General features: G+C 35.1%; 3 protein-coding genes across 5 annotated transcripts; all 3 read left to right on the forward strand.

Moving 5' to 3' along the window:
* Nucleotides 1-479: 479 nt before the first annotated feature.
* AMSH1 (associated molecule with the SH3 domain of STAM 1) lies at nt 480-8,174 on the forward strand. The gene is made up of 14 exons (XM_078320722.1): nt 480-830; nt 1,441-1,505; nt 1,619-1,694; nt 1,948-2,136; nt 2,886-2,953; nt 3,055-3,160; nt 3,587-3,636; nt 4,890-5,217; nt 5,334-5,423; nt 6,060-6,122; nt 6,210-6,284; nt 6,420-6,482; nt 6,579-6,631; nt 7,752-8,174. The coding sequence occupies exons 1-14, from the start codon at nt 732-734 to the stop codon at nt 7,924-7,926; spliced, it is 1,500 nt and encodes a 499-aa protein (XP_078176848.1). The 5' UTR covers nt 480-731; the 3' UTR covers nt 7,927-8,174.
* Nucleotides 8,175-10,027: 1,853 nt separating this feature from the next.
* On the forward strand, nt 10,028-13,746 carry LOC144571871 (alpha/beta-Hydrolases superfamily protein). Of its 3 annotated transcripts, none has more exons than XM_078321261.1 (8): nt 10,028-10,484; nt 10,851-10,895; nt 11,440-11,566; nt 11,651-11,714; nt 12,260-12,308; nt 12,467-12,564; nt 13,026-13,164; nt 13,412-13,746. In XM_078321261.1, exons 1-8 carry the CDS (start codon nt 10,047-10,049, stop codon nt 13,568-13,570), a joined length of 1,119 nt encoding a protein of 372 aa, XP_078177387.1. In that variant the 5' UTR covers nt 10,028-10,046; the 3' UTR covers nt 13,571-13,746. The 3 variants fall into 3 exon arrangements, with proteins under 3 accessions (XP_078177387.1, XP_078177386.1, XP_078177388.1); XM_078321260.1 differs by having other exon boundaries at nt 10,035-10,484; nt 11,645-11,714; XM_078321262.1 differs by lacking the exon at nt 13,412-13,746 and having other exon boundaries at nt 10,035-10,484; nt 11,645-11,714; nt 13,013-13,163.
* A 594-nt stretch (nt 13,747-14,340) lies between these two features.
* LOC144571511 (uncharacterized) lies at nt 14,341-21,490 on the forward strand. Its single transcript, XM_078320835.1, has 9 exons — nt 14,341-14,812; nt 15,455-15,689; nt 16,148-16,317; nt 16,394-16,536; nt 16,627-16,804; nt 17,705-18,269; nt 18,759-18,871; nt 19,064-19,307; nt 21,133-21,490. Exons 1-9 carry the CDS (start codon nt 14,622-14,624, stop codon nt 21,358-21,360), a joined length of 2,067 nt encoding a protein of 688 aa, XP_078176961.1. The 5' UTR covers nt 14,341-14,621; the 3' UTR covers nt 21,361-21,490.
* The last annotated feature ends 1,440 nt before the right edge of the window (nt 21,491-22,930 follow it).

The raw sequence follows: 22,930 nt of genomic DNA on the forward strand, positions 1-22,930 counted from the left end.
CTTGAACCAACTTACATTGGAGATTGGACCCTTATTATAACACTTTGTAACGCAATTAATGAATGAAGCCTTAAAATAAGTCCAACAATTTTAAATTCTTAGAGCCCTAAAAATGCGGCCCATAAATCCGTAGACCGTAGACCGTAGTCAGTCTTGCCTTGCCACATTCCGATCCGAGGTAACAGAATATTTCTGTTTAGATTGAGACCGTTGATCAGAATCTGGATCATTCCTGCCTTATTTAAAAATGCAGGAGATCTCATTAATATTGGTGCCGATTAAGATTGAACGTTCCGGATCTAAACAGAAATATTATGTTACCTTAGGTTATTTTAATTCACCAATTTCACACCTGCCAGTAGAACCTTTGCAAGTTCTTTTTTTGAAAGAAGTAAAACTTTCCACCAGGGTCATTTTAGTAATTTCTGTCATTTTCAAGTTTTCAACTAATTTGGTGGGATATATCCGTCACATTATTTACATTCGACGACCTCTTGCTGCATAAAAAAAATTAAAAATAGATATTTCCTAACTTACCCTTTTCGGTGGCGTGCGCATTGCCTCCGTTTCGCCCCCCCTTTCTTCGTCCCTGTTTATTTATTACCATCTCCGACCGCCGCGATCGCGACCAAAATCCAATAGACGAATTGATGTCGAGATAGCTACAAAGAGTCAGAGATTTAGTGACTGCTTGAAAAAATCTGTAAGGAAGGTCGATTCTGAAACCTAAAATGTCGATCAATATAGAGAACAGCGCAAAGAGGGTGGGTGTTGACAACAGGATCTCTCTCCGCTACTACTACAGAATCGCAGATGCTTTGATAAGACAGGTGATATCTCATGCTCGTTTGTGTTTCATTTTTAGCTGAGTACATGGGGATAAGTGGTTTCAGTCTTAAATTCCGAGTTCCTAATTTCCGGAAAGGTTTTTGTTGTTCGTGCTGAAAATAAGGCCATTTTCAAAGGAGTTTAATGTAATTTTAGTAAACTTTGGGACGATCTGCGCATATCAGGTGAAGTATCAGATGAAGTTTAATATCTGAAATTACATACTGTTTCAGCTTCTCATGTTTATTTGTTAGAGTTTTCCAGTAAACAGTATGAATTTTGTCAGCTCCTTTGAAGTGAATAGTGCTAGTTGTAGCTGTTAGCCTGTTATAAGTCGCATTGGTATCAGCTTAGTTAATTCAAGTTAAGACTTAATGTGACTATATTTATTAGAGAGAGAGAGAGAGAGGTTGCCGCCTATTTCCATCCAAAGCTGTCCCTCCTCCATTCATTAGGGTTGTAACCTGAGTAGCCCCCATGGAATACAGTAATCAACTTCCCACAGATTAACCACACCTAAACAATCAAACACAAAATTATTATAATTTTCAATCCAACTCCAAAGTGAATGAGCCACAAGAAAATTTTAATGTGTATTTGTTATTGTTTCAGGCTAACATTTACCGCAATGAGAGAAACATAATTGACTTGTATGTCATGCTTCTACGCTTTTCGAGGTGAGTGCAATTGCTCTGATATTTAATTTTTTTTTTTATTGCTATTGTCATGACAATTTGTTTATTTTTAGTTCAGTTTGATGGTTGCTTGATGGTTTTGTTTTCTCTTGTAGTCTAATAACAGAGACAATACCGTGCCATAGGGACTATCTTCTATATCCGCAAAGTGAAAGGAATCATTTTAAATTGGTAAACTTTAAATGTTTTTCATTCTGTTTCATGATTTCTCTTTATGCTCAAGTTACCTCATTATCCATGTGTAGGCAACCTCGGGTTCAATGATACATTAATTATAATAACAAATATATATGCACATATATATAGTTTGGTAGGAGATGGTTAGATATGTTGAAATTCATTGTGGGTGTGTGTGTGTGTGTGGGGGGGGGGGGGGATGGAAAGATTGCCCCTTCACTATAACATTCTCAATTGGATTTGACAGAAATTGCTGAGTGCTTTAGCCGAGCTAGAGACCTTGAAGCCAGATGTGCAAAGGCGGCTAGCTGAAATAAATAGAAAGCCTGCAAAACTTGCTGACAGCTGGGCCCAGCCCCATCAGAATGGCTTTAGTGATCCGTATGTGTGGCCACCAGTTAACAAACCGGCACCATTACTTCAACAGCATGTTCAGGTACTCTTTTTCTTACCACATGCTCCAAGGGCATTTTTGCAGTTACCACTAATAACACCCATATTGTCATACCTGCTAATTGCATTTAGCACCTTCATCTTTTGGATTAAAGAACGATGCTGAACCACCAACCCAGTTGAAGTCAAGAAACATTGACAAAACAACCACTAAATTTTGATGTTTACTCAAGTAAATGTGGCAATAATATGTGTGTGCATATTTAGAGCCCAACATTTAATTTGATTTTGCTAGTTTTTAATCTAGGTTCAGAAGCTTTGTATAATTAGGGGCAGCATTGTTAATATTGAAACTGGATTTGCCTATACAATTATACTCAGCGGCCATTAGCTGTAGTTACAATTATCTTGCAAATTCTGTGTTTTGGTTATAAAATGAGAAAACGAATTGTGTCTTTGGCCAATCCAAGGAAATATGGAATTACAGAGTACTATCTCAAATGAATTCTATCTTTTAGTATGGGTGAGAAGGATTGTTTATTTGGGTTGCCATCCATTGACAACTGTTGTAAATAGATTAAACTTTGAAATCCAACAGTTTAGGTACAAACTATTTGGTACAAATAACGTGCATGTAGTTGCAAAAGTGAGATTTCATACTTGTTTTATCGTTCATTGAACCATTTAAAGATGCTGATTAAAGGAATTGCACTCATTCAACAATCTCTGTATAAATTTGCACTCTTACTATCTCGTGTATAGTTTGTTATTATTTGCGGATGGAAACTGTAGGGGAATAGAATTGCCGGAGCAAACGGTTATGCACAGAGAACTGACCAGCGGCCTCTTGTTCGTAGATCGTAAGACTTGCCTTATTTCTGTTACTTGTGTAAAATATATTTCTTTGGAACAGTTCTTGAATATGTAAAACAAACTTTTTGCATTTTGTGGGGGCATGTAGGTCTTTCAACATTCCTCCTGCAAGGGACGAGACGCTCATGAGGCACTCAATTCTGGGACCTAATGGTCTTAATGGGCAGTGGCAACCTCCTGTTGTCCACCAACCGGTAATTGTCTGTTTCTAAATATTTACCTTTTTTATCCTTCTTTAACTTCTATATTTAGTTTGAGTAAAGCTAAGGTGAGCTTAAGCACACCAAGGGGGTTTATTAGCTTAATCTTAAAAACCGTTGGATTGGCTTTAAATGATGAATTTTAACTTTGATTCTAATCTACTTTACCAATCATGCATTTTATGTTTTCAAATTTGTAATGCTTTGATCTTGTATAATTCAATAAGTCAAAAAGTGTTGAAAAATGAAGGCACCAAAACACCTCAAACCTTCATAGCCTTCAATCTCTTGATCATGAGGAAACTAGGTATGATTTGGATGAGATTAAGCCCACGACCTCCTTAGTGAGCTTAAGCCCTCCCTAGCTCTACTCATTTAGTATTGGAATTGGACTAATTTCTTTCGTTTTCTTTTCTCCAGATACAATATCCAACAAGCAATTTAGATCTCAGTCCGATTGATCTCACAAGGTCAAGTTCTTTTTCAATTGTTTTTCAGCTTTCTGTTTGGTGACATTTATGCTCTGTTTTTGTGCATATTTTTTGTAAATATTTAATCTTGTAGGTAGTTATATATGCAGTTCATGCGGTTTAATGACTTCCTTTGTGTTTTGTGTTTGTTGCGTTTGTTTAGTGAAGATTTTTTCTTCTAGGCTCTCATATATGTAGTTCCTGTGGTTTATTAGGTTTTTTTAGAAGCAACATCATATTCTTAATCCTTCTATAGTTTCGATATCGCATTCTCAGATTTATCAATTTTTAGGAATATATAGAGATGGGCTATGGTGCATTGCAATGCATGAACCCCCTTATGCATTGCACTATAATCACGGATTTAAAGTCCAAACGACCGATCCGAACCGTTAAATGTTTAATCCATATAGAAATGTGCTTGGAGACCAAATTTTACATTTTTTGGAATTTTTTTACTATTTATTAAGCATTTTTGAAAATTGCTGTTTTGCTGTGAACAGTAAAAAACAGTAAAATTTTCTGGACCATCAGATCAGCGACTTTCAAAATTGCTTAATAAATAGTAAAAAAATTCCAAAAAATGTAAAATTTTGTCCCCAAGCACATATTAATATGAAGAACAAGATGAACGGTTCGGATTGATCGTTTGGACTTTAAATCCATGATTTAGAGTGCAATGCATAAAAGGGTTCATGCATTGCAATGCACCATAGCCCATCTCTCTCTATATATATATATATATATATATATAGAGGGATCGGATTACACCATTTTTTTTGGTGACACCGGTTACACCCTATATTTACAAAGTCCAAACAGTCGATCCAAACCGTTTAACTTGTTGGATATGTTAAAATGTGCTTGCAGATCAAATTTTACATTTTTCTGAATTTTTTTACTATTTATTAAGATGGGTACAAAAATTCAACGGTCTGAATATAGCGATTTTGTTAAATACTTAATAAATAGTAAAAAAATTCCAAAAGATGTAAAATTTGATCTGCAAGCACATTTTAACATATCCAACAAGTTGAACGGTTTGTATCGATTTTTTGGACTTTGAAAGCTTTGAAAATGGCGAGTGTAACCGGTGTCACCAAAAAAATGGTGTAATCGGATCCCTCCTCATATATATATATATTTTTGTACATACCATGATAGAATGGTTGTTCTACTTTTCTTATATTCTTGTCTTGCAAACTAAAAACATCTTATAAGTTTTTGTTTTCCCCTTTTCTTCCTTTGTTCAGTTTCTTAAATCCCATTGAAGAAGAAAAACCAACTGAAACTAAAAAAGATGAAGCTACCCCCAACCATCATAAAACCCCACTTGAGGAGGTTCTTTCCTTGCAGGAAGATATTAAACCTTCGCAAGTGGATACAACTTTAGAAACCCTTGTTAAATTGGAAATTAGTAAAGATCCTAGTAAAGATCCTATGCCTCCGCCAGTTCTAGCAGAGGTGCTTGACTTGCCGGGTCCCACATCATTGGATAATCCGGTCTCTATCTCACAAGAGACACCAGCTGATTTACAGGAACGGCTGGTCAAGGCTCAAGCACCCCTTCAACTTGTCATTGTAAGAATCTTTGTGAACTTCAATTTAGATTGTTTATACAAATAAAAAGCATTAAAAATTAGTTTTATTCATGCCACTTGTGTGTTTTCTTTTTGTTTCCTATGTTTGTATACTAGTCAACAGCATTGATGGATAGTTTTTTGAGAGTTGCGAAGTCAAACACCAATAGAAGTCTGGAGACTTGTGGTGTGCTTGCTGGATCACTTGTAAGATTGCCTATTCTCTTTGAGATGGATTCTTGTGTCACAACTATTGTCTGTCCAAGTTGCTACAACCTCTCCTTTATACTAGTATTTTAAAATTCAAAATCCAAAGGACGAATTTGAACCATTGATCTTGTTTTTAACAAGTGAGGTGTCCACCTAAATGTTACTAAAATTTTTGAGCTTATTTTGCACAAGTTCAGAGCCAATAAAATGATAGGATCGAGTCGATTATAATAAATAAATTTTAGTGCACTTATTTTGCTGCTTCTTGATCTTGTGTGAAACGGACTACGAGAACTATATTTTGTATGTGGATGCCTCACATGTATTATGAAGATCACGATCATCTATTAAAATTGTTTGTTTTAATTTCTAATTTTCTGTTTGGACACAAAATATAATGCATGAGAACCCTCTTTTTTTCAAGCTTTATTAATTTTAATTAATTATTTGATAATAAAATGATGGCTATTGGTTCTATGTTCTGGATTGGATTCTAAAAGCTTCATTCTTTAGTGTTTTAAAAAAATTACTCCTTTTTGTAGTTTCCTTCTGCATTTATATACTCATCTCTGGCTGCTTTTAGTAAGCAAAACAAGTTATGCCGTTTATTTTTCCCCTTTTTTGGTTCCCCAGAAAAACAGAAAGTTCTTTGTGACGGCACTTATTATTCCCAAGCAAGAGGCCACATCTGACTCGGTATTTTTAAAATTATAGATTCTTGTTCATTGATCTGATTATGATCTAATAATGTAGTCAATGATATTTTATTTCTGTTATTTCTAGTGTAATACAACAAATGAAGAAGAGGTTTTTGAGTATCAAGATAAGAATTCCCTTTTTACTCTTGGATGGATCCATGTAAGTTTATCATCTCAGAATTGGAAAAAAGTAATATTTCTTATGGGCAACTATTTTCTTGAATTGAAGCTCCAATAAAATGTTGTGAATGCTTTATAACATGTTATTGAACTAACATATTTTATAATTATTCAGACACATCCAACACAGTCATGTTTTATGTCGTCGATTGACATCCATACTCAGTATTCTTACCAGGTGTGAATTTTTTTAACCCAGTGGCATTTATGTAATTGACATTTATTTCTTGGACTCATTTTCTAAATAACCTTGTTTTTGAAAACCTATATTTAGGTTATGCTTCCTGAAGCAATTGCAATTGTCATGGCGCCTAGGGATAGTTCTCGGTAAGAGAAATTATATACCTATACCAGTTCACTGTGTATTACTTTTTTCTTCCTCCTTTTCTCCATTAATTATTATATGAGGAGGTTTCCAATACCTCATGCCTTTCATGCCTCATATTTAATATATTCGTTTTCAAAGTCCAAATCATCAATCCGAACCACTCAACATGATATCCATACTAAAATATGTCTAGGATGAAATTTATGATTTTTGGAATTTTTTTACTATTTTTTAAGATAGGTACAAAACTACTGTTTCTGGACTGTTCAAAACAGTTATTTTGTATCTATCTGAAAAAATAGTAAAAAAATTTCAAAAATTATAAAATTTGGTCTCCAAGCATATTTTAATACGGATATCATATGAGTGGTTCAGATCGATAGTTTAGACTTTGGAAATGAAGATATAAAATATGAAGTATGATGAGGTATGAAAAACATGAGGTATTGGAACTCTCCTCTTATTATATACTTCAAAAAGACAAAATTCTTGTATGTTGTTCAAATAAATTAATCAGACCGCACTGGATTTGAGCAGTTCACAAGGTTTTCAATTCCTAATCAAGGTCACAGATAGGGGTGTTCATCGGTCCGGTTCGGTTGAAACCGAACCGAACTAGGCAAACCAAAGTTATAATTCGGTTTTAAAAATAGAACCGAACCGAATTAGCATTGCAACCGAACTGAACCGAACCGAACCGAACCAAAGTTTTATCTCGGTTTGTTCGGTTCAAACCGAAATATATTGATTTGTTTATTGAAAACAATTGATTTATAATAAACCGAAGTATATTAAGAAATAAACCGGGTATTAAGAAATAAATTAAGATATTAAGAAATAAACCGAAGTATTTAAAGCAATTGATTAAGAAATAAATCGAGGCAGTCCGGATCAAATTCATAATATATAAAAGTTCGGTTATTTCGGTTTTGAAATTTTCCAAACCGAACCGAAGTTATAATTCGGTTTTAAAAAGAAAACCGAACCAAACCATTAAACCGAAAAAACCGAACCGTTTGATCCGAACTAACTCAGTTCGGTTCAAAACCGAATAAACCGGACCCAATGAACACCCCTAGTCACAGAGCCGACTAACCCTTGAAAATACAATACATGCAGAAATCATGGGATTTTCCGGCTGACTGTGCCTGGTGGCATGTCAGTGATAAAGAACTGCCCTCATGGCGGGTTCCACCCACACCAGTCACCTCCTGATGGTGGGCCCATCTACACGAGCAGCACAGATGTCTGCATGGACCCTGGTCTCAAGTTTGATGTGGCTGATCTCCGATGATACTAAATATTGCATGACCTACATTCATTTTGGAATTGTATTGAGTGAGCCCTCAGGATTATAGCATGCGTATTGTCATGTGTTCAATTAATTGTATATTTAAGGTTTATTCTTGCATTCCAGTGATATAATAATTAGCTATTTTTTGCTTGTATATACATATAGACTTGGTTGTTGGATGGAAAACGTCTCTGTATGTGCAAAGAGTGCCAAAAGGACGTGCTGACCTATTTTGTTAGTAGGTCGGAATGTCGGTTGAACCTTTCCTTTTCTCTTCTCTGGGCAGCGATTGTTGTCGCAATAAAACCCAGTGTGTATTAAAAAAAAATAGAGAGTTCAATAACTAGCGTGAGCATAAAATTGTCAAATTTATCGGCCGTTCAGTTGTTAAATAGCCTCTACAGAGTTCGAAAGTGGGCTAACTCAAAAGTATCAGCAATGTTAGTATTGAATTGTTATTTCATGTTAATTTGTGGTTTAATATTGGATAAAAGATACAGAAAATGGGTTTAGTACGGAGTTATGTTTTCTTATAGGGTTAATTTCTTACACGCCCTTCTCAATTCTTATAAAAAAATGTCTACCTACAAAATTTGATTTATCTTATCTGTCAACTCTTACATATATTTTCTTATTTTCCCATCTAACTAATTTGAAGGTATTAATATTATAATTTCTCATCATATCCCAATGTTCTGTTCTTTCAATTTTTATCCATTGTCATGGTTTTCTCTCTTGTGGATATCAAGCCGTCAATATCCTTTTCGTGTGTGCTAAAATAAGGATTTCCAATACAGAATTACAATATTTCAGAAAATTTTGAACCATTCAAAAACAATGATTTTATACTTATTTAAAAAATAGTAAAAAGGTTTCAATCAAAATATAGAATTTGATCTCCAAGCACATTTTAATATGAAAATTAGAGCGGTTCGATTTGGATCAACTGTTTATAAAGATGTAAAGCATGATTAAAGTATGAAAAATACAAGACATTTGAACCATGCTCCTGATAAAATGCATGACTATTAGTTACGAGCTTTAGGTTTAAGTCACTCATGCAATGTCACAATTCACAAAGCATTCAAACATATTTATAATTCAATTAAATAATATTTATTTTGCTTTCAGTTTTAATAATTTTATTATTCAATCATTTAAAAAAAAAATTATGAACTGATTCGATTCAATGATAATAATAATCACCCCCACCTTTATCATCATCACAATGACGACGACAACTACTGTCGATCTTTCCATTTGTAAAAACTTTCCATTTAAGGAGGGTTTATGTTCTTTTTCTAATTTTAACGTAACAAAAATTTTCTTTAACTACTTTACTTTAGCCGACATAGTAATGAACAAAAAGCCTAAATGCATTTCACTTGTGAGCGAAGGAAATTTAAATTAAAAAAAATCTTCATTAATATCTTAGAAGTTTTCAGAGATACAACTAGAATTCGAGTAATAATAAATTTGTTTATTTTCAAATTCTTCGGCACTCTTTTTATCTCATTATTTTTTGTTTTGTAAAAAAAAAAAAAGTGACAGTACTCCTCCAGCTACCGAAATTTTTATTAATAGAAAATATATTAATTAAATATTGAGATTAGAGAACGCTTTTGCGTTTTATCGAGAAATAGGGAAAACGTGATAGTTAATCACGTCCTCTAGCCGTTATAGACTATCACAGCTAGAATTAGCGTAAATCTCCACATTTACACTTATCAATTAACTAAAAAAAAAAAAAAATCCTGACCGTGAAAGCTTATAACGGCTAGGATTTTTTTTTTTTTAGTTAATTAGTAAGTGTGGTGATTAGTATCGCTAATTCTGGCAGTAATAAACCATAACGGCTAGAAGAACGTTTTCCTTATTTCTCTATAAAACGCAAAAGCGTTCTCTAATCTCGATATTTAATTAATATATTTCCTATTAATAAAAATTTCGGCTCCAGCTATCTCCATTTCAATCCCATTTTCCGATTCTTTCTTAGAGAGAATTCAACCATTTACTGATTTCTCAGGGGTGTATTTGAAATTTTACCATTACGAATGACACGTGAAACTCACGTGAGACATATCCCTTTCGGTTGTTTCCTTTCTGATCACTCCATCTCCATGGCTAGTCAGGCCAGACCAGCTCTCCTCTCCGTCTCCGTTTCCTCACAGATTACGAAAATGCCCTTACTCTCCACTCTTTCGCAGCCAATACGAGGTCAACTAAGTCGCGCCAATGGCTTCTACCCCAATTTTCGCTTATCAGTAAAAATGACCAGAAAGCCCCTTACCCGAGCGACTTCATACCAGCTTAGAGAAGGGCAGAAGCGACATTTCCACCAGCTCCCCTCGGGATTGAAAATGGAGGTCATTGAACAGAAGCCTTCTGCGCACGTGGCAGGCACGTGGAAGGGGGCACCCGCACCCCCACCCCTACCCCTACCCCCAGTGGTGCTTGTGCATGGTAGCTTTCACGCGGCCTGGTGCTGGGCCGAACACTGGATGCCTTTCTTCTCCAGTTCTGGCCTCCATTGCTACGCCATAAGCCTTCTCGGTCAGGTGGGTTCCCCTCCATTGGCATTGGGTTTGGTTAACATGTGCATAGATCATAGATGAACATGTAACATTTCTTCATCATGGATATTTAATGGCTTCATTGCCATCAGGTATTGGTGATATGGACATTGACATTGTCATAGCCCCATCGCCTATTTATTTTATTAACATATTTTAACCTTAGGACGATGAATTCATGGTCCAAACTCCAAAGGCCAAAATGAGGAAAGGATGATACTTAAGGGCAAATACTAGCGTTGTCATTTCAGTTACATCATGGCAAAATACAGACAACATGCTTGTAAGCATGTAATCCATCTAGGGTTATTGATTTGAGATTTTTTCAGTATGTATCCTTTTACTTTTCAGGGAGAAAGCGATGTGCCACAAGGGGCAGCAGCTGGTACACTTGAGGTATTCTAGTACAACATCTCTACCAGTGCTGCATTGTCTATAAAACTGAAAAACCAAACAAAATGAAAATTAATTTCTGTTGGGTAATGCTCAGTCTAGAATAGTTGGATTGAAACTTAAGAGGCATATTGCATCCATGAGGAAATTTTGGGTAAGTTGACTGCAAATACTCAATGAGATTTTTGGGTTTGGTTAAAATGTGCATAGATGAACACATAACACGTTCCTGGCACCACTATTTTGGCAGGTCTGATAGAGCCAGAATCTCTGTTGGCATGAACTAATTTTGTTCCTTTTTTTTGGGTTATTTATTGACATGTTTGTGTTTAATTGTGTACCTGGGAGTAATTTGTGGCTAAATTACATTTTGTTGAGGTATATACACAGGATAGGGCAAATCATATAGCATTGAATTCTAGAGGGGCTAAATTGCGCAAGAAGCTGAACTGGGCTTAATTTACCTAAATTGCAGTAACAGGAAACTTAATTCCATAATTATATATGATGTAAATAAATTTAATTTATTTCATATGGCTTGCAGTAGACACATACAAATGACATAGCTGATTTTATCAGACAAGAGATAAGTGCGCCACCAGTTTTGATTGGGCATTCTTTTGGTGGATTAATCATCCAGTCATACCTCTCTACCACGACAAATTCATCTTTCAGTTAGTAAATAACTTATTTTCAGTGCATATACAAAACAATTATTTTCAGATTTGTCTAAAATAATATTTTTGTTCTAGAAACAGGTACTATATACCCCAAGCCTGCTGGTGCTATCTTTTTATGTTCTGTTCCACCTTCTGGTAATAGGTAAACTACCTCTTAATTTGATAAATTAAAGTAGAGGTTTTTTGTGTCCTTTTGCAAAGAAACACTCGCTATTTATCTCTGGGTGGAATTGTACTCTTTGGAAATGCTCAAAATATCTTGGATACCCCTACGAAATGTGAGATATGATGGATATTGCTATATGGTTATCAAAATATTACAAATACCCCTTATAAACTAATCAACATTATGAGTACCCATCCCTTTACTTGGCTTTCCAACTCTGTTATTCTATCACATCAATATTGCTTCTTGGTCAGTAAGTAAAGTTTATTGGTCATTACTGTTATTCTATCACATCATTGAGTAAATTTTATCGGTCATTACTGAATTATGGGAAATATGGTAATTTTTTTTTATCTTTTCTGACAACTAGTTAGAATGGACTTAGCTTTGACTTTTGTGGGATACTTTTGCAATTACCACACATAATTTGGTGTCTTCTGTTCATTTTGCCGAGTAATCTCTATTATATGGTGGCTTGGTTAAGAAGTTAATACTGACTTCGTTGAATTTTTCTTTTCCAGTGGTCTCGTCTGGCGGTACCTTCTAACAAAACCAATAGCTGCTATCAAGGTCAGTATTAAATAATAAATCTCCAATTAATTCTTTTCTTCTGGTCCTTAACTTCCATGTGCAACCTGTCAGGACTTGTCATCATTCAGTATGATTTTACTTCAGAAGCACAGCAATAATTGATTGATAAATATAAATTTTTACTTTTTTATATTTAGGTGACACTCAGCTTGGCGGCAAAAGCTTTCGCAAATTCTTTATCTCTTTGTAGGGAAACATTTTTCTCTTCAGAAATGGAAGATCACCTCGTACTAAGGTACAATTGATCTATGGGTTGCTTCTTTTTTAACTCTACACATATTCAAAATATCAGCATCTCATATTAAAATGAGGGATATCATGTTGACCCCTCGAAAACAGTAAAGTATACTCAGTAGCACATCCTCTTAATTTGCCTCAAAGGGTACCCAAACTTATTCTTTTTATGGCTTAACTCTTTTTCTTTATAGATAGGTTGAAAGCGTGGTTGGTCTCGCTCTTTTTCTTCTATTTTTTTCCGCAAACAATGGGACCTTAACCGTGTTCTAGAGTTGGTCACATATGATATTTCTGATTTTTCTAGATATTTTTTAAGGGTACAAATGGAATTATAATTACTTAATTTGAATGTGAGCACACAGATATGTTCATTTTATTTCACTGTACTGTCAGCAGCTGTTGACTGCGAAAGGAAGTGATTTTAACTTTTGAAGTAATGTAAGAAGGTACACTGTTTAGGTATCAAGAACTAATGAAGGCAAGTTCCAAGACACCTCTATTTGACCTAAGGAGACTAAATGCATCATTGCCAGTGCCTTCAATACCAAAGGGTTCAATAGAGATTCTTGTACTGGGTGCAAGTAATGACTTCATTGTTGTAAGTGTTTTTCTACACTTTTTTTACTAAACAAAATATAGCTGCTGAATGGGTTATACCTTTACAGCATATGACCAATTGCGGTATCAGTACTGGCACTTGAATTAACAGTACAGTAGAGAAATCAGCATTGTAAGTTGGGGTATTTTTCTTGAATTTTCAATATTCTAGAGGGAAATGATTTGTTGAATTGTTGATTTCCTCATTTTGTTACTATATATAATGCATTCTAATGTAACAATATTAGGACATGGAGGGGCTACATGAGACGGCGAAATTTTATGATGTTGAGTCAGTATGTGTGAAAGGAGTAGCACATGATATGATGCTAGATTGTGGATGGGAAAAAGGTGCTCAAATTGTATTGTCATGGATAAGAAATTTGAGTGGAAATGAAAATTGCTGATTTTATTCTTTGAGAAAGTGCATGGTAAAAACTAGAAAAATATTTTGATGTATTATGTTATATTTTTATTTTTATTTTGCTATTGTCTAGTTTACCTTTCTTTCTTTCCCTTCCATATATTTTGTAAAAGAATTCATTGGTTATGACTTTCCAAATGGAGAAGCTTATACTCATTATTGATTCATTTACATACACACATAAACAAGAATTTTGCCCATGAATAATTTTAAGTATGAATATATATATATATAAATTATGTAAACTAACCACCTGGCACCCGCTGAGGCGCTGACCTAACAACACATTATTGGAAAGTGAAAAATATCATTTTTTTCAACCAAAAAAATAATAATATTTTCCATGACACGAGATGTGAGTTTTGTCCAACCATCTAATAATGACTTTGTGAACTTTAGTATTATTTTTTTAATTTTTATTGAACATATAAGTTCATACTTGTTCACAAAGAAGTAAGATATATCATAATCTGTGAAATGGACGTGAAATAAGTTAGAAAGTATCTATCATTCTATCCAAACTTGCTAAGGAAAAGGATACAACGGGTTGGAAGTTGCATACACGCCAATTGGGCCGGAATTGAACCGTTTGAGTTACCGGGCCGGGCCCAACATTGGCATATTTCATATCTGATATTTCCAATGTTCCATCCATGCCATAGAAAAAAAAATAGCCGCAACGCAAGTGTAGATCAGTAAAAGAAACGAAAGAAAAAGAAACGATAAAAAGGGTTCGATTGGATTCTCGATACCAAAACCCGGAAACCTCTTCAACTGTCGTTAATTTTGCCTCCTGCCTTTCTTGCTTTCTTGCTTTCTTTCTTTCGCATTAAATGGCTTCACTTTTCACCGCTTTGCCCCAATCTCACCTACCCGTATCCATTCTCTTTCATAACCTCAGTGACTGATACTTGCCTTTTTTAAGATTTCTGTGAATCTTGTATCAAAATCTGCTTGCCACCGTGGATTCATCGCATCTATCTCTCGCTTGGGATAATTGGTGCTGGAAACTAAGGAATTGAAGTGGAATAGAGATGGCAATGATGAGTAAGACAATGGATTTGATAGAAGGGTTTGTAAAAGAGGGATCTTTCAAGTGGGTTCTCAGTAGAAAAACTTCTTTTGATGAAGAATTTGAAGACATGGGGAAGTCACCATCTGGCAAAAGGAAATGGATCCCTGAATTATCCCCCACGGCTAATGTCATAGTGGGCCGTTGCTCAAGGTAATTTTCTTATTGCTTTCCTCTTCATTGGAAAAAACAAAAATCATATCTGGTGGATTTCATATCTGTATCTACTGATCATCATATGAAAACCCAATTAATAATAACAGAGACAAATGTCTTCAAACCAAAAGTAACATGGTCTATTCAATTCCAAATTGGTTCGGTCCTGTGCTGCTATGTGTGCCAGCATTTTTATGGCTTTCTGTCACCTGGGAATCACCAAAAGAGAAATGATTTTGATGCCCGAGGCATTTTCTCCCCCGAGTTGCCGACCGCTCGGAGTGTGCACATAATAAACCCTATTTCTCCCATGAACATTCTTGAGCGTTAATCATGTACAAATTTGTGTTAAGTGTGAACCTAGCATGAATTTGAATTTGTGTGCTGGAGACACACTTGTGGGCATTGGGACAACGTGGTGTGTGCTCTGGTTGATGGGCATTTTTGGTACACAACTAGCATTAATCATGACTGGTACTTTATGAGCCAGTTAAACTACCAATGTAGAACCATATGTTCTTGTTAGAGCAAACATTAATGGTACAAAAATCCTGTTATCATGCTGACATTTTTGGGTAAACCACTTGCAACAAATAGAATTGGGAAAACTGCAATTATTGTAATTTGTATATTATGCAGAATGCTAGATGTGTCAATGGATGAGCTCCAGAGCAACTTTGAAATGGAAGCATCAGAGACAATTAAGAGTCCTGCCAACTATGCAAGAAATTTTCTAGAGTACAGTTGTCTAAGAGCATTGGGTCTGGCCACACACATAACAGGGCACCTGGCTGATAAATCCTTTCGCCGCCTGACTTTTGACATGATGCTTGCTTGGGAAATCCCCTCTTCCTCTACCCAATCTGTAGCCAAGGTACATGCTAATTACAATTCTTGCTGGTACAGTGTTTGAACAATACTGCAAGGCATGTTATGTTCTTTTTATTTTTCGGTAAATTACAACCATGGTTTCACCTTATTTGCAAATGAAACAAAAAAAAATCATGTTCTTGTAATTAAGACCCTGAATCATTTTGAATTTATAATTAAGTTAATTTTGGAATTTAGAAAAAAAAAGGGTCATTATATGTAACAATAAAACTGTTTTTACCAGATTGAATATACCATACTTTTACTTTACTGGCTCGACACTACTCCATGTTTGTTTCCAAACATAAGCTAAAAATAAGTTGAACCACTGGTGTTTTTTCACCAAAAATCCTGTTTTTTTCCAGCTCAAACTTGATGTTTTGGCATTTAAGAGCCTTGATGGTACCAATGCTTACAAACTTTGGTCTTTTAGTAAGTCCTTGCAAATTGTATGTGTAACAGGTCGATGCAGATAGTACTGTTTGTCTAGAGGCATTTTGCAGAATAGCTCCTGCTATTCCTACCATTGCAGAAGTGATTACTTGCTCAAATCTTTTTGACCTGCTTTCCTCTTCTACTGGGGGTCGTCTTTCATTTGCTGTTTATGACAAATATCTTGCCGGTATAGACAGGTTAGTGTTTCCTTTATTAGTTTTTTTTTCATGCACCTCATGCATAATATTTGATGTAGGAATTTATTTTTCGCAGAGCGATAAAGAAAATGAAGTCGCAATCAGAGTCATCATTTTTAGCTGGCTTGCGTGCAGAGAGAGCTGAAAAGATACTTGAAGTAGATGGCACTTTGACTACACAGCCTATACTTGAGCATGTCGGCACTTCTGCTTGGCCTGGTTTGTTCTATTTTTTTTTTTAAGTTTTCATACAGGACTACCTGTTCCATTTTTGTTTTCTCTGACCATTGACATGCTATTTTATTACAGGGAGGTTGACATTGACAGACCATACACTTTACTTTGAAGCCCTTAAAGTTGTTGCTTATGACAAGCCAAAAGTTTATGAGCTAGCTGGGGATTTAAAGCAGGTAATAAGGCCTGAATTGACTGGTCCATGGGGGTCTCGCCTCTTTGACAAAGCTGTCATGTACAAATCCATCAAATTGTAAGTCCATATATTGAAATAGTTATTGTTCCAATACATATATTTGACAATTTTCATGGATTCGTCATTAACTTAGATGTGTGTCCCCTCAAGTCACTAAACTTTTATTTTGCCTCAATCTAATCACTTCATCTCCCTTCTGTTAAACAAACAACATGACGAAATTTTCAGTGCTCCTCTTTCGCACAAATTAGATTAGAGGCAGTGTACAACTGTACATAGATATATATATATATATATAGAGATGGACTTGGGTGAGACGCGGAGTATACGCGTTTGGTGCTCCATGGTACATTTTAGCCATTTTGAAAATCCAAACAACCGATCCGAATTGCTCAACATGATCTCCATATTGAAATGTGCTTGGAGACCAAATTTTACATTTTTTGGAATTTTTTACTATTTATTAAGCCACTTTGAAAATCGCTGATCCGATGGTCCAGAAATTTTTACTGTTTTTACTGTTTACCCGGATTTTCAGATTTTCAAAGTGGCTTAATAAATAGTAAAAAATTCCAAAAAATGTAAAATTTGGTCTCCAAGCACATTTCAATATGGAGATCACATCTAACGGTTCGGATCGGTTGTTTGGACTTTCAAAATAAAAATATGGCGTGAAGTACAAACGCGTGGTGCTCCACGTCTCACCCAAGTCCATCTCATATATATATATATATATATATATATATATATATATATATATATATATATATTTAATTACATATTAAGAATTTGCAAAATCCAAGCAAATTAGTGAGATGCCCCGAAATGAAGGAAAGAGGCTCTTGTGATCCCTATATTACACAATGATTAATAAGTTTTGTAAATTTCAAGTTGATACTGGAGCATAATTTTTGTACCATATCATGACTACTATTTTACTTAAAATTTCCTATATAGGTCAGAGCCAGTGTTCATGGAATTCCCTGAACTAACAGGCCACTCGCGCAGAGACTACTGGCTGGCTATAATGTTGGAGATTTTCTATGCCCACCGATTTATTGAGAAACACAACATAACTGGGGTTGAGAGAGAAGAAACCCTTTTAAAAGCCTCACTAGGAGTTTTGCGCCTTCAAGCCCTCCAAGACATTCCCCAAAGCCCTAACCCTAATCTTCAATTTGAAACCCTACTTATGTTTAGCCTATGCGACAAGCTTCCAGGTGGTGACTTCATTCTAGAAACTCTAGCTAATAGCATCACCTCTAGGGGGAAGGTCAAGAGCGGGAGCCACTTCTATTCCATGTCAGCACGTGCCGTGTTGTCAAACTTGGGTGTTGTGTCAGGAAGTGGCGAGAGCAGTGCCGATAGATTGTTAGTAGGAGACATTTTGGTAGGGGAGATGAGTTCCTTGGAAAAGGCTGTGAATCTCGCAAGGGATAATTACAAGAAAGTGGAGATAGCTAAGGCATCTGTTGATGGGGTTAAGGTTGATGGTCTCGATACAAATTTGGCCCTTATGAAGGTATGCTAAATTTAAGGCACAGATTTGTCCTTATTGCTATAGTTTGACATGATTCTGTGTTTTGACTTTTGATTGAGTTTTTTATTTTATTTTATTTCAATTACCTTTACATGAAAGTAAAATATCCTAATTTACCCTACTCTTTACCCAATTATATATTTTAGTATGCTATTCAAATTTGATATACCCGTGTCCCTCCAAAAAAAAAGGAACACAAGATAGGAAGAAAAAAAATATAAGTTTGTTTACCAGAAGCAAATTAAGCGCAAACGTATTGCTTACAATTAATTCTTATTGATCTGGAAAGAAAAAGATTCCAGCCCCTGAAATCTTATGGACCTTGTAGAGCGTATGTATATTGGCAGATTACTTCCCAAATTCCATGTAAAAGTCATATTCTTATTATAATAAAGGAAAAATGGTAGGTGAGAAGCCTACTATATTTAAGTTGCATGTCTTATTTCATTGCTATTTTATTTTATGTTACAGGAGTTGTTGGATCCCGTTATTAAAATAGGGCAGATGCTTCTATCCTTGGCATTCTGGGAAGATCCAATGAAGTCACTTCTGTTCTGTTGCTTTTCTACTTTCATTATTATGAGGTTCAGCTTTTGCACTCATCTCTTGAAGCTACTGCACACTTTTTTTCCCTTCTATTATGAAATTTCAGGAGACTATTCATAGGTGCACTATTTTTTTTTTTTCTTTTAATGCATATAAAAAGAACTAAAACGAGAAAAATGTCATGAGGTCATTCTGGTATGTTCCGACAACCATAATTTAATCTTTATCAGGGGATGGATAGCATATGCAACTGTAGGAATCCTTCTATTCATGGCCCTATTCATACTTTTGACCAAGCTTAGTAACCGGGGGAGGTCCATAGATGAGCTGAAAGTGGTGGCCCCACCTTCCATGAACACTGTGGAGCAGCTCCTGGCTGTCCAAAATGCCATCTCTCAGATTGAAGAGTTTGTCCAGGATGGCAATATCGTCCTTCTAAAACTTCGCGCATTGCTTATGGCTGTGCCTTCTCAGGTATGTAGTGGAACTAGCTGGTATAGTGATTCTGATTAATTGTTTTTTTCAAGGAAATCCCATTCCCTAATAGTATCCAGAAAAATACCCAAAATGTTTTTGGTTAGTTCGCTGATAACCTGTATGGTAATTCAATGGAATATTAAATCCTGTAAAATTGCCAATATTGCCCCAATATTTGGAAACTTGGCCAAGTCAATGTCTAATTTGGATAGAGCCAAGCCAAGCTTGGCTGATGGCTTGTTTTGCCCTACTAATGATCCTTATCCATTCCCTAGCAAAAAATTGGATTAAATCAAGTGATTTGAACTGCTATGTCTCAAGTTTGCATAGAACCAGTTATTAAGTTATTTTTATTAATTATTCCATATAGCGCAATGGCAGTTCGCATCTTCAATTTATCCAAAAGTGGTGCCTGTTAGTTGCAAGTTTTTGTTGGAATGTTGGGTCTTTTATCCTAAAGCATATGGTGTGCTTTCTAAAAAGATAGGGTATACTGACAACAAACTTATTTAACAATTGTAACCAACCAAACAGTCAGCAAAGTAAACTTACAAATATGTTGTATATGAATTAGATAGGTTGTGTATCAAGTTTGTTGCAATTGTAAAATTGATTGATCATCAATCGAACAGTTTGAATAATTAAGAGCTCAATTTTGTCAACACGTGATCAGTGACCAAGTGTTGTCATCCAAATTGCATCAAATTTGATAGGTGACATATCTAAATTATAGGAGTAGAACTAGGATGTTCTTAAGCTCACCAATTCTTTATTGGTGAGCTCAACTACAAATTCTATTGAAATGATGTCAAACGACAAATCTAAACCGTTAAAACCGATCTATTTCACGTGATGCATTTACATGTCAAATTTGTGGATTTTCGGATTAATCTAGTATAAAGTCAAGTGGTCAATAAAATTTTTTTTTAAAAGCTTCACAGAAGCTGGAAAGTTGTGAGAGGGGCTCGAACTCTCGACCTTTGGGTAACCACAGTCTTAGGACCTTTCCTCCTAGGAAGAAAAGAAGGTTTTATGAGTTAATTTTAATACGTTCTATTTTTATCATTTTTTTACCAGTTTATGTTTTAAATTAAATTAATTTGAAAATTTATAAATTTGTCATGTAAACGCATCACTCGTGAAGTAGATTGGCTTCAACGATTTGGATTAGTCGTTTGAAACCATTCCGATAGGTTTTGAAGTAAAGCTCACCAAAAGACATGGTAAGAAGAGCACCCTACTTCTACTCAAATTATAGAGAATATTCTACAATTGTACCTTTTGAATTTTAACAAAAGAGTTGGGCTATGGTAATGGTACTTCGCGAAGTAAAGAGAGTGTTTTACTTCACGTTTATATCTTCAATTTCAAAATTCAAAACGTCGATCCGAACCGTTCAAGTTGATCTCCATATCAAATTGTGCTTGGAGACCAAATTTTACATTTTTTGGAGATTTTTTACTATTTATTTAGAATTTTTAAAAATTGCTGTTTTTCAGAAAATTCTGGACCATCAAAAACAGCAATTTTAAAAAATTATAAAGAAATAGTAAAAAATTTCCAAAAAATGTAAAATTTGGTCTCCAAGCACAATTTAATATGGAGATCAACTTGAATGGTTTGAATCGACGTTTTGAACTTTAAAATCACAAAATATGAGTGTGAAGTAAAACACTCGCTTTACTTCACGAAGCACCGTAGCCCAACTCAATATTTAATTGTTGCAGTCATCAGGTAGAAATGGTTGCCAATGCATCTCTTCCACTTGTAAATTACCATACTTAACAATGCTGATCTCAAGTATTTTTATTCATATATATAGGCGACAGACAAGGCTATACTAGCATTGGTTGGAATGGCAATATGCTTGGCTTTGGTGCCTACTCGGCTCATAGTATTAATGGCATTTTTGGAAATATTTACCCGATACTCTCCACTAAGGAGAGCAAGCACTGAGAGGTGGACCCGGAGGCTCAGAGAGTTGTGGTTTAGTATTCCAGCGGCTCCCGTTGTAGTAGAAAGAGAGAAAGATGATAAGAAGAAACGATGATAAGGCGTAAATATGTACAATAGGTTTCCACTTTTTGTATTTTGGGTAACTTTGTTCAAGTGAACTGTACTGCAAATAAGGGGAGAATCACAGCTGTTTGATGTACAAAGTTCAGTAAAAAAAAAACAAAGGGCAGCTTTTATCTCGCCTGATGGAATTATTTTCTTTTCTTCCTTCCTGCTTAGAATAAAAATGAAGTATTAGATCGTACACTACGTACTGTTGTTCAGGAACCCAATGATGCAAATTACTGTTGGATCACAGTTTAGGTGGCTTCAGTATCTGACAACAATCTCAAAGCTACCTGGCCGTTCGTTAGTCTGCCTGTTTGTAAATCTGGAGCCTTGAAGCTAAATTTATGGTTCAGATTTAGTCCATATATCGGTGTCTGCTTTGATTTAGCAAACCAGGATTAATGTGTGCATGTTTGAAAACTGTGTTGAATTAATTTTGTATGGAGCCAAGTGGTCAAAAGGCGTCCAAAAAATGAATGCATTAAAATTAATTTATAAGTTTTTTGCATGTAGACACATCATTTGTAAGGTAAAAGGATTTCAACGGTTTGGATTCATCGTTTCACAAAGAGACTTGGTGAACTTAGGAACAACTCTATATCAATGTATGTAGGAGTGAAAACGGATTCGAATAATTCACTCCGAATCCAATCCATATCCGGGTTTAATCTGAATTCGAATATTAACCGGATTCAGATAATATTTAGATAGGATTAATAGTATCCGTATTTGGATCCGGATAATATTTAGATAGGAGTGAATTCGGATTGAGATGATAAAACGGATCAGATATCCGAATGTATCCGGGTCACGAATGTAATCTCCGCTATTGAACTGTGAAGTATTTGACAGTCGGAAACTTTTTATACTATCATATTAAGCATCTACGTGAGACTAACATTGTTTCCGAACTATCCGGACAGACCTAGCTTTATGACTTATGTGGCTCTTTTTCTCTGCTTTATGAGGCTCATACTACGAGGCCCTTTGCGCAACCCAAATTCAAAAAAGATGCTATGCTTTATGAGATTCTTTCTTTTGTTTGATAGTCAGACTTTTTTTTTTTTTTTTTTAAATTTTAAAAACGAAAAGTCATTTGCTGCTACCAGTGTTCTAAATAGCGCACTAGCGGCGCTATAACGTTTTTAGACTCTAAACGCTAAGTTATGGCATAATAACACGTTATTTGAGCTACGGATGCTATAGCAGTAATAGCAGTCCGCTATAGCGCATAGCGTGTAGTGCAAATAATGCCTGCTATACAACATGAACTTTTTTTTTTTTTTTTCAATTTATATGGGCTTTAAATAAAGATTCATATTGAATTTTAACCATGATTTTTTTTTTGCAATTGACGTACTAAGCTTTATATTAAACTATTAAATATTTAATGAGAGATCCATCAAACAAAATCAAAATAAGAAAGCTACAACGAGCTATGCAACATGAGTTTTTTTTTCTTTTCAATTTATATGGGCTTTAAATAAAAACTTAGATTGAATATATTAAGATATTTCTTGAAGTAACAAAATGATACTTACTATATAGTTGTTTGA

Source organism: Carex rostrata, chromosome 19, assembly GCF_964058835.1.
Source record: "Carex rostrata chromosome 19, lpCarRost1.2, whole genome shotgun sequence".
NCBI lineage: Eukaryota > Viridiplantae > Streptophyta > Magnoliopsida > Poales > Cyperaceae > Carex > Carex rostrata.